The 12,287-nt window shown below is 39.4% G+C and overlaps 1 protein-coding gene across 4 annotated transcripts in view; it reads left to right on the top strand.

Moving 5' to 3' along the window:
• The window catches only part of grid2 (glutamate receptor, ionotropic, delta 2), a 510,900-nt gene that overhangs the window by 292,716 nt on the left and 205,897 nt on the right, over positions 1 to 12,287 (top strand). For all 4 annotated transcript variants that reach the window (XR_009673135.1, XM_061038830.1, XM_061038832.1 and 1 more), the window contains exon 4: positions 3,359 to 3,564. Coding sequence is in view for 3 of the 4 variants with exons in the window: in XM_061038830.1 (XP_060894813.1) it covers positions 3,359 to 3,564 (206 nt within the window). In the remaining variant the exon portion in view is untranslated. The remainder of the gene's footprint in view (positions 1 to 3,358; positions 3,565 to 12,287) is intronic.

Here is a 12,287-nt window from a genome sequence, read left to right as displayed (position 1 = left end):
AAAAAAAAAAAGGTTGACAGAGGAAAATGCAATTGTCAAATTTGGTTATGTGTCCTGTGTTATTGGTTACACTGGTGTACAATGAAGAGAAAATCCTGAGCATTTTTAATGAGGTCAGAACCTGCATGGATTTACCTCTAACCACACCCAATAGTGATGTCAATGGGTCTTCAAATATACCTGTACATCACTGCAGTAATGTATATTCATTTTTATATTCCTCACTTCATCGCAAACCAAGCCAAATCTCATGTCTTGCACAAGCTTATTATTCATTGTGCCATTTCACAAGTTTGAAAGAGCTTCATTTGGGGAGACGGCTTGGTTTGTTGTTTTTAAGCTCTTCACATTGTGGAGCAAATGCATTCGACACACAACCTGAACTAAAAGCCAGTGTGGAGAAAGGATTGATGAAGGCTCATGAAGCCAACGCGACTCTTTAGTGAGTCAGCAGACAGACAGAGAGGAAGGCTGACAGGTGGACTAACAGGTACAAGGCGGCAAAGAGACTATTACACAGCCTGTTAAAAAGAGACAGACATGACACAAAGCAGGGACAGTTTACAGAATCATGATCCCATTGGTAAGCAAATGCTGCTGAAAACTGGACACATTCAAAACATTCAAAGTATTCTCCTTTGTAAAATAAATCAGGAGAGCTTGCATTGGAATAAACAAGATTTGTGCTTTTTGGGTTGTGAAAATTTTTAAATATCTTCTGCTTATTATTTTGTTAGGCAATTCTTTTTGATTCTGTGGATTAAAAAAAGCTTTCTAACCAGCCATACAAAAAATAAAACCGAGTAAAACCTTTATCTAGCTTGGCACCATTGATGACAGAATATGTCATTGCAGAATGAAGAACTAGACGTTTACCAGCTTGCACCTTGTCCTTATTTTAGTCTTTTATTTTTATTCCATTATTTCTGTTTGTGTAGTTTCACTATTTCTGTACTTCCTTTAAGTCTAATGCTTTGGTTTTAATCCCAAAAGCCTAGCAAGGGATGAGGGTTGCAAATTACCCACAACTCTAAACCTGTATGAACGGCATCTGCTTTGATTTTAACATATGAAGTAAATGGTAAATGGAGTGCTTTTACATAGCATGTCACACCTAGCCATTCACACACTGATGGCTGAGGCTGCTGTAAAATGACCATTAGAATGAACTACTCCCATTCATACACATTCATATAATGAAGCAACTTGGGGTTAAAGTGTCTTGCCCAAGGACACATCGGACATGTAGCTGCAGGAGCTGGGGGATCGAACCTTCCAGCCGATCAACTCTGCTCACTGAGCCACAGCTGCCCCAATGCAAAGCTCATTGCATGTGACCCTACTAAATAAACAAATAAAATAAGTAGATCTCAGTCACTAGATTTTAATTGCTTGATAACATTGTGCTCAAGCTCAAATTACAGCAATGTTGTTTGGCCAATAAAGATGCCATCTTGATGTCCCTGTTCACTCATCTACTTATCTCATCAACACACGCACCAAACAATACAACAACGTTGTCTACTAGAAATGATTGAAGCTTAAATGTAGCACTCTCAAAAGCAGTGAGACACGCAGATCAACATGCATGCAAACATATATTCTGTTCCATAAAGAAACTCTGTCATCAATACATTTAGTTTCCAGCTGTTGTACTCTGGAATAAAGTTGCAAAAAGAGGAATCAAACTTCCCACCACAAACTGTTATAACCTTGCTGTCAATTCTTCCTCTCTGTATCATGCTGTTCTAGCTGAATGATTGACAACACTCATTCGTAATCTTTAAGGTCTGGTAAAAGTTGATGATCTGTATATCTCACTCACACAAACTGTCTCAAATGTCTCCAAGCACCCTTGCTAAACTTTTGAACTGACAGCCTGCATTTTTGAATTAGTGGCATGTGTGCAAGTGTGCACACAGGATTGTTTGCCCTCTCTCTAAATTAATTTCTCTCTGAATCACTGATGTTGCATTATGTCTCTCCTCTTAATACGTTGATAAACCTCCAAAATTTGGCATTGATGTAATCACACCATCACCCCTGCCTTGTGGCCCCGAACAAGTCTAATCAATCCAGTTAATTGCAAAGCCATGACACTGGCAATGACGGCGGTGTCATCCGTTTTCCATATCAAATACATCATTAGGTAGTTGCTTTACATAGCCACACATACACTCACACACACGGGAACATATCCTCCGACATCATTAGCAGTGGTCTCAACCAAAGTGCCTTAATTAGGATTACCTTGACCTGCAATGTAGCTCATTAAGAGCAGATCAGGCAGTAGAGATACAGACACCAGCATGAGGGTTTATTCATAGAACACAAATAATTGTTAATGGAGATAATTACAGTGGTCTGGTTCTTTAATCAAAAAGTCCAACAGTGTCATTAGTTATTTGATCTCACGGTGGCCCTGTGGGAACAAATGGTGGATGACGAAGAAATGGCAACACATTTTGGCTCATGACCCCTGCTGTAACAGCAAAGGGTTTCATAACTGTTCAACATAACAACGAAACCTTTCTCTTAAATCACAGGAAAAAAACACCACAGAACTCTCTTTTAAATAATTGAAATACCTTTGCTGTTGTGGAATCAAGCCCTCGTCAGGGAGTCAGAACGCTGTGATGAAGGCTCCCTGATGAAGGCGTGATACTAAAACACGTGTTTTAAAGTTTGCATGGCCATGCAATGAAGATGAAGGCATTTTAACGTTTTAAAATGTGCTTTGATGTACACATCCCTAACCATTGCATTGCATTGATTGCACCAGTATGGAGGAGGTAACCCCGTTGTACACATGTACACACACACGCCTTTTAAACAACTTTAAATGGAAAAGTGGACCATAACTTTGTTGCTAAAAGTCTGTCGCTGAATGTTGTTTCTTTCTTCTTACATCAGTAGACAAAAAAGATGTCAAAACATCTCTCTAAGTTTTGATGAGTCACCACCATATGCTTTAGTTTTTATATCTGTGTTTGCTTGTCTCTAAGAGAGGCCGTGTCTTCAAAATGTTTTGTATATTCGAGTTATTAGAAGGAAAGTTATTCAGTTCTGACAGAAGTAAAGTTTTGCTGCCAACAAAGCCTTAGCAGAATGAGGCGATGTGAGTTACAATTACATTGACTGATAGCAAGTTATCACTGCTAGCAAGAGCTCATGGTGTGAGATATTTACTGGAACTGTTCATGTGGATGGAAAACCAATCAGTTAAGTCAATGTCTGTGTTTATGAGCAGGTGCATGTTCGTCTTTCAGCCTGGGGGGTTCATTTTTCCTGCATTGCAGAATATAATCGTCCCCAAAGAGCCAAATATGAAATCAAAACTCTTCTTTTCCTTCTCCAGATATCCGTGGTATTGAGGATTTCCTGGACCGGACATCTCAGCAGGGTATGGACGTGTCCCTTCAGAAGGTGGAATCTAACATCAACATGATGATCACAAGTATGTTCAGGACAATGCGTGTGGAGGAGCTGCACCGCTACAGGGACACACTACGCAGAGCCGTGCTGTTCATGAGCCCTGCTACCGCCAAGGCCTTCATCACTGAGGTAAGAAGTTAAACCTCGTCTGTAAGGGCTTTAACACTTGCAGAAAACTCCTGATATTTTCCCGGAGGAGCTGTGGGTGAACACAAACAGTCGAATTCTTCACTCAGACTTCTCCTGGAGTTTCTCCGGCCAGACCCCTAGTATTTTTTCCACAGCAAGTCCAAGTGAGCTGATGTGAGAACACAGCAGGATATTCTCCAGAGAATTCCCCCCAGGCCAATGGGAGGGGGGAGTGACATTTCTATACTGTGACTGGAGTCAGTGCATTGACTGTCTGCCCACGTCCGCTTCGATCTCCATGCACATAATTAACCCCCCAACCCCCTGTCTGACATGGATAGTCTCCCGCTGTGAGGAGCATATGTGAACAGCCAGGTCAGCAGAATATCCAGAGCAGTCCTCCTGAAATTATCTAAATATTTTCAGGAGTGCCAGTGCTTGTGAGTGTTATAACCAGCTAAAGTACATATCCTAAAAAATCCTCTTTACTGTTACCTTTATTTATTGTTTATTTAAATACAGTTATTGTGCAGTGCTAGTTTCTGCACTAACACTCGGTTTACATCAAATACAGTCTCACACACTGCAGTACGCATCAACACCACAGTCCTGGTTTGACTTGACAAATGTTTATTTTGAGGTTAACAAGTGTATTTTAAATAATTTGCCCCACATGGCCCTCCATATATTAATCATGTTACAAGGCACATGGATGTTTCTCTGACTCAAGGAAGCTTTCTGTGTCTCTACCAATTAAACAGATCTGCTGAAATTACAACAGCTAGGCCTCCCAAGTCTAATACAGTATTATTCATGATGCCCTGAGCACAGCACGACACTCATAATAATGTACATGGTTAATAAGAAAGAAATTGTCTTTGCTCCTCTGGTCTCTTTTGTCTCTCTCTTTCTTGTCAAGTCAGTATTAATGATGGTGCACAGTCACAAACAAGGTGCATTTCTCAGCTTACATAAATAAAGAGTGCATGCATAATAAGATATATTTATTTATTACATTTAAGATGTGTTTCAAGTTTTCTCTTTTCTTACTAACACTCAAACACACACTTCACCCAGCCCTCTGCCGTAGTGCTCTTTATCTCTGCAGAAGAAGACAATTAGGGGAGTTCCTTTTTGCTCTTATACATTAATGACACGGGGGTCATGGTTGAAAGCAATAGGCTCGAGCATTAGTTAAGAATTCATAATTTGAAGCGGTAGGATGGGGCTTAATCCCGTGTGTCATGTTCTCATCTCGGTTTAATTAAAAGTGACCTCAGAAAGAGCAATCACAATCTAATTTGGTTGGAGGCGTGACAGGGAGGGGATGAATGATGGGGGTGGTGTTGTGTGTCTGTGAGGACTGTGACAATGTGTGTTGAGGTTTTTGCACACATGGATGGTGCTAAGGAAAACCTTTTTTTGAGCATGCTGTAAGGGATTTTTGACCGCTAGATAGCAGAGAAAATGAAAGCTTGAAAATGTTGTCACCCAACTCTTTTGTTGGATTAACTTCCTCTTCCTCATCCACTTTTTGCAGAATCCCAGCAGTAAGATTTTTTTTATTCTGATTCTCGTTCTGTTGTTTTGCTAGTTTTGGTTTGAATTCTTGAATGTTACCCCCAAACAGCCAATCAGAGCGATTCCTCTCATTAACCACGCCGATTCAACATGTGGAATCGGCCAAAAAAGGCCGACGGGTAGCGACAGAGCTCGACACACCGCTAAAACTAGGCTGACAATCGCTCACCACTTGGACCGACAGCTGACAATCTCCTTGGTGTGTCAGGGCCTTAAATATTCAACCGCTGAGATATTGCATTATAGTATTGTGCCATTGGAATAATGAAAAATAGTTTAAAGTTTATTATCGGTTAGCACACTTTTGGTATTGCACACATGATTTTCCTGTTTAGATTCAGTATGCATTTGAAAATAAATAATAAATGAACTGTCTGAAATATATAAGAAATGAAAAGGTGAATATGAAGTTGAACGGTAGAGGAGAAGATAACATAAAGATAAGATAGAAGTCTTTAACTACTTTCACTTTATATTTTTATTCATGTGTCATTATGTACTCACCCACAGGTTTTGCATGTGAAATACTTTTTGCACTTCACAATTCAGACTGCAGATTTGGAAACATAATTAACCACATCCCACTGAACAGGGTGATCCAGGGTTAGATCATCTGTGTCCCTTTAGACATAATTAACCTCACTGACTCCTGGAAATAACAGAGGTTGGGGCACTAGTTTTAAATAGACAACATGGCCTATGACAACACAAAGAGGAAACTGTTGAAATGACTGTGAGGACCGGGTACATTTTAGTACCGCACGTTCATTCCTCCCATGAGATTGGCTCGAAAACAGAAGTGGAAAATTGCTTCAGCTATCAGCCTATAGAATATGGAGGTGTCGCTCCCCCCATTTAATGAAGCCAAATTAGTTTTCTAGAATTTCTTCCTCTCCTTTAGCAAGGTTGACAAAGCAGTCATTTAATCTAATTGAGCCCGACATGGAGGGGAAAGGGGGTTCTGAGAGGAAGTGTCAGGAGATGGTAAAGATTGCTTGATAAGACTGATGCTCAAATAACTCCTTCTTTTTCCTGGCAAGATGGTGAGGAGGAATAAAGAAGAGGGAGAGACAGACACAAGGACTGAGACACAGATGGACAGGACAGACTCATGGAGGGAGATGACTGGGACCTTGTTTTTTCACAAGCTGAGTTTTTTAGTGAGGTCATTTGTCACAGAGAGGACCTCCCTCCCAGATGCATTAGGCCTTCATGCTAGACAAGAACGAGATGCTTTTCCTTCATTACAAGACTTGGCATTAGGAACGGAGAGGAGGAATGGCAGACTGTGAGAGTGATGAGTTAGGATTTAAGATAATTAAGGGAATGTAGGGAAGTGTATGATCATATTGTTTCTTACTCAAATTAATAATACATATTATTTGTAAGGTGCTTTTCAGGTACTCGAAGAAACTGTGCATTAGTTGATTTGGGACCGGTGGTGATAAGGTCTGTTAAGAGGAAGATTATTCAGTGTTGCTAAGCACAGCTAAAATAGGTATTCAAAGAACTGTTGCTTTGGTAAGATACTAGGGCTGCTGGATTATCAAAGAATTCATAATTACAATTATTCTGATTAATTTTTAGATATTAGATTATTTAACACAAGTACTCAAGCTTAAACACTTTAAACACTTTCACGCTGGACAAAAACAAGCAGTACATGAAAACAAAAGTGAAAAGCGAAAATATATATGAACATAATAATATATTAACACTTTGAAATATTCACTACATATTCAAACCTATGGACAAAACCAAAGCAACATGGCATGCAGCGTAGTGATCTTTTGGCCGGTGGACAAGTGGTTAGCATGCCCTACCAATGAACACAAGCTATTTTCCTTGAAGCCGACGGCCCGGGTTCAAATTCGACCTGTGGTGCTTTTCCCACATGTCATTCCCCACTCTCTCTCTTCCTGATTTCTGATTCTTTCCACTGTTCTACTATCTCTAATAAAGGGATAAAAAGCCCCAAAATAATTTTCTTTTTTTGCAGCCAATGTAAGAGTTTTAAACTCACTGACAAAATGTTCTTGATGTAGGTTTGCTACAAGAATTCTCCGCTGATCCGGGTATCTAAACAGAGAAAAGCAGTACAGTAGGCTTTAGTTTATTTTAAGGCTTTCACTCACTTTTAGATTGGAGAAGTTAAAAAAAGGGAAAAGAAGCAAAGTTAATGGAAGGTATGAATAAAGTAGGGCACAGAGTGATCTACAATTGACCTCAGAGCACTTACAGAAGGGAAGTTGAACAGGTCATTAATGAAGGTCTTAAAACTTAATATAGCAGGGAGATGTGTGTGATTTGTTAAGCAGCCATCAGATTGCTTCAGGTCAATGGTTTGTCTTCTTTGGCCAACGTGAAAACTTCTGCTCTCAGCCTTCCCTTTTTTTTGTGGACTAAATGTATGAACAACAGATCATTTTATGAAATCAATGTAGTACGTTCTAATTGTTTTATTGGCCTAGTAGCAGTTTTCCAAAACAGAATTTAAAGTGAAGTTTGAACTTTGAGGACAAAAAACAAATCGTTAAACTTCTTTTAAGGCTTGTGTTTCTGATCAAATCAAAAGTCAGGGTGTGTTGGATTGATAGATGAACATCAGAGGGATATATCTTGTGATAGTTGCACCCTTAAAGGCCACAATGGAAAAACTGTAAAGAGAGAGAGAGAAACATTTTTAGCCAACCCATGATGAAAGATTAGAGTTATCATGTTCTAAGCTTCTTATCTCTCTTTATTGTAACTTTGTTGTGAGTCTCTGTGGTTGGTTTTCTTGATTTGTGGTTTTATGTCTCTTTGGGATGTAAGCTGTAGTTCAACATCTGACAGACTCTCAGTAGAATGTGATGCACCATGCATGTCCGTTCAGTTTACCTTCCAAGCACAAAGGTTTACTCTCAGAACCAACATGCTCCTTCAGTATTCTGCATTATTTAACATGTTCCTGCTCCGTGGCTCTTTTCTTTCAGTCTGGTACATGTGGGTGACCGTACCAGCCCATGGCCTGTTCATACATCTCCCTTTTCCAACCGCCTCATGTAGACAGAAGAGCGAAGTGGGTTCCTTGCCCTGGGTCCATTGTCTTATTAATAATATCGCTTGTCATGAGTTATGAATGACTTCCCTGGACTTCCTCAGCTCATAAAGGACTAATAACATGAGGAAGTTTAGAAAATGAAAATCATTACGATCATTGCTGTAAGGGTTTCTCTCGTTTGAGATGTTTTTGATGCTAAGTTTATGAAAAGGAGAGGGAGAAAAAAGAGAATATGTGCAGGATCTTATCATTAGCAAATGCATAGGTGTGCATATTATGATATGAATTATGCCCAAAACCTACACATGGTGACTGTTATCTTGAAAAAGACATGTAATACCATAGATGTTCTACGATTGGACTCCAAATACAGGATAGTATTCAAACCAGGGTATCAGCTAGTGTTCAAAACAACACTAACCGAGACAAAGACATACCCTAGACCAGAGGGCTCCGAGGCCGAGGCCGAGACAAGACCAAGACCTTTACTGTAGGGTTCGAGACCAAGTCGAGACCAAGACATACCCGAAACCAGAATGCTCAGAGACAAGACCTTGACATTTAGGGATCGAGCTAAAGATAAACTCACTTAGACTGTAACACCTGGAAGTTTGCAGCTGTAACTGGGGGTAAATATATAATCTTAAATGACTTGAAGTGACTTTTTAATTCTAATCACAGTGATGACATGGAAAAATAACCTGTCAGTGGTGGTCTTGATTTAAAATCCTGAGTCCCAGACCAAGACAAGACAGAGTAAAAATGCTTTCGATTCTGAGACGCGATTGAGACCTTCAAAAAGTGGTCTCGAGACCGGTCATGAGTCCAAGACCAATTTTGAGTACTTCAAGACTAGTATCAGCTGCTACCAGTGTACCAATCTTAGACTAACCCAGATTATTGCTTTATTAATATTGCCAAGCATACTGTTTCTTGGCTGAAGCAGCTTGAAGTAAATGGATAAATGAATATTAAATGAACAAAAGTATTTGAAAATTAGGCATATTGCCACAAGTCCAAATGTGCTCAAGAGGAATTCATCATCATCTCTCACTTTCTCTCTCCCACAAACACACACACTTCATTTCAGATATGCAAAGAAGTGGAAAATATAAATTTTGCCATTTGATCTGAAAGCATTAATATTTCAAAACGTTGCCATTTTGGGACTATTTTCTCTTTAACTGACATCTCTTACTTGAAGGACCATCAAAGGGGTTTGAGACGATTCCAGAGATGACAGATGTCGCAAATGAAACATGAAGGAAAATATTCTGTAGACATGTTGAATAATGCATAATAATATGGCTGAGAAAAGTTTATTTTCCTTGTAGTGAAGCCTGCTCTCATCGCTGTCAGAGGGCTTTTATGACTAAAAGGGCCCAAAATATATTCAATTAAAGAGCAGATTTGGATGATTAACCAGAGAAAGACTTAGATTATATCATGTTAGAGTATATTTTACTGCAGGATACGGCTCGACTCTGTGAATGCTCCATATGACTGGAAGAAACAATGCACTTTCCACAAACTGTGCAAAAAAACACAACAGCATTTACATGTATGTACATGTCAGACTACTTGCTGTTCTCTTTTCTTGGCTCAGTCACAACCTGGCAAGAATCTTTCAAAATATATTCCACATACGTATTTCCACATCTGTTTACTTCGTCTCTTGCTGACAGTTACCCAAACTCAGACAGAAATGACACATAAAGTCCCTATGATCTCTGCTCCTAACCCCTCGTGCCTAGAATAGCCTGAAGAAAAGGCATTTGGAAGATATTTGGAAGTTATCTTCCACAGTGAGTGGATTTTTGTTGTTACATTCGGGGTAGGTGGTCCTGCTGGGAGCTGCGTTTGGAAAAAGTTGTTGTGTTGCTGTCATAGCTTCAGGATTGTACTTTCTTAAAGCTTTCATTCTCTGTTTTCTTTTTTTGTTTTTGTTGAAATCTCTCATTTTTAAGTTCAGCAAACTACCCTGCTTTAGATGTAGAAACTTTTCATGTTGTGTCAATATGGTAGCGTTCTTTGATGAAAAAGATCATTCTCTTTCTTTTTAACAGTCAAACCTATTACTAACAGTCAAACTTGGTATTTGAAAAATTGACAAAGGCTCTTTTGATTTGCATGAATTAAATCCATTCATTGGACTCAATCTGGTAGCCGTGACAACCTTTAAAAAATTACATCATAGATGTAGTCAGTCTTGTTCTGCTTCTCTTGTGTGGGTCATGAAGAGCTAAGAGTTTAAAATTAAATATGATTCATAACCATTTGAAATTCACTCGTATCATTTGAATGATATCAAATCTATGAACGTCTTTGGAAAATTCTGCCAGAACCGTCTACTTAGACCTTGCAGCACTTTTCTAAAGAGTAATAGAAGTACTGAAATTTCAAAGTAAGTGAATTCAAAGTGAGTTGCAAATGGATGTATGTGGACATTTACCATGAGTGAGCAGAATGTGTGGCCTTTAAAGATTACGGCTGCAAAGACAATTGATTTACACAGAAAGTCTGCTGGTCAGGAGTCGAATCTTGTATAATACGTTGGAACAACAACCCAGACTGTTATGGCATGGCATGCATTATTCATTGAAAAAGAGTGTGACGCAAAGCAGTTCTTGCAATGAAGTTGACATGACATGGAGACATTGGTCCATTAGTGCAGTGGCAGTTCTAGAGTCTGTTGGGACCCGAAGCAAAAACTCACACAGGGCCCCTCTAATGCCTGGCTCACACTGTGCGATTTTTCCCCGATTGTATAAAAGTCGGGGTGGCATGTCAGCTCACACTGTACGACTGAATCGTTTACGACCCTGCGATTGTCGGGATGGAAGAATCAGAGCTCAAAACGGTCCGATTATCCTGCAGTGTGAGCCAGGCTTAACCAGTGTTCATCACCGTTATGTTATAAATATACAAACACATGATGACTTAAATTTACAAACTTAAGTTTCACTGCAAAATTGTGACACTTAGCAGTGCAACAATGTGAGCACTGTCAGATTGAGCACACTTAGGGAAGTTTCCTACAGTCATTGTAAAATGTGCACACTTAAGCTCTGCTATGGTTTAAAGATTTTTAGCCCACGGGAGCCCCCTACTTGCCTGCCTTGCCTGCTGACATGCAGCGCCTCTGAACTAGTGAACAGCGATTACAGCGCTGACAGACCGCGGCGTGCACGGACTATGTGGAAATTTGCATTTGACGTCAAACTACTGGCCTTCATTTTGAACTAAAGTCAGGCATGTGTAGACCAAAACATAGGCCTAAAGAAAGACAAGTTTGTCTTGGTAAGGTTTAAAGTTAATCATGTTATTCTCTTTATCTTGTGGACATTCAACCTGTCAATGAAGAACAGGGTCAACACATTAAGTTCCAATTCTCAAATGTTTACTTGCTTTGTTTTACCTGCAGGAAAACCAAAAGTTAATCTGTCATGTGTGAGATGTTTTTTTTGATCGACGACAGTTTAGTTGCCAATCTGATCACCTTTTAGAATACATTTTAAACTTTTCTGACATCATCCCTGAGGGGTTGGGATTAGCAAGCTTCGACTGCTAATGGAGCCTTAAATCAGATGTTGTGATTCTGCCCTGCTTCACTGCCACTGATGAATATGTATTTTCTTATCATCATCCTGTGCATGAATTTTTCCAGTTTATAAAACATTACCTTTGATTCATTTTGGTCTCAAGGGCCAGAGAAGGTCTGTTTGTGAAACACGGTGTGGGCTTTTGGATACACTCAAAACCTGGTCACGTGTTACTGCAGAACACATCTTCTCTTCTCTTACTTTATCTTGTCCTTTTTATTTTATTTCAGTTCTTTTTTATAAAATAAGTTAAAAGGGATGATATAAGTTTACAGATGGGATCAAAAAGATAAATGTATTCAGCAAGATTCTCATCTTATCTTCACATTCATGTGTGATCCAGTGAGTCACTCTGATCCTTGTCATGTGTTCGAGAGCCTTATGTCCTTTGGTTCTGTGGTACTTCATGATTAAATAACTTTGATGCTGATTCATTCATCCGTGATCTGGCTGACTGATAATTATAAATTATGTGGAGGACTCTAACATAGAGAATT

Source organism: Labrus mixtus, chromosome 5, assembly GCF_963584025.1.
Source record: "Labrus mixtus chromosome 5, fLabMix1.1, whole genome shotgun sequence".
Classification (NCBI taxonomy): Eukaryota; Metazoa; Chordata; class Actinopteri; order Labriformes; family Labridae; genus Labrus; species Labrus mixtus.
Note: the sequence above shows the minus strand (reverse complement) of the source record. Positions and strands in the feature narration are given on the sequence as shown.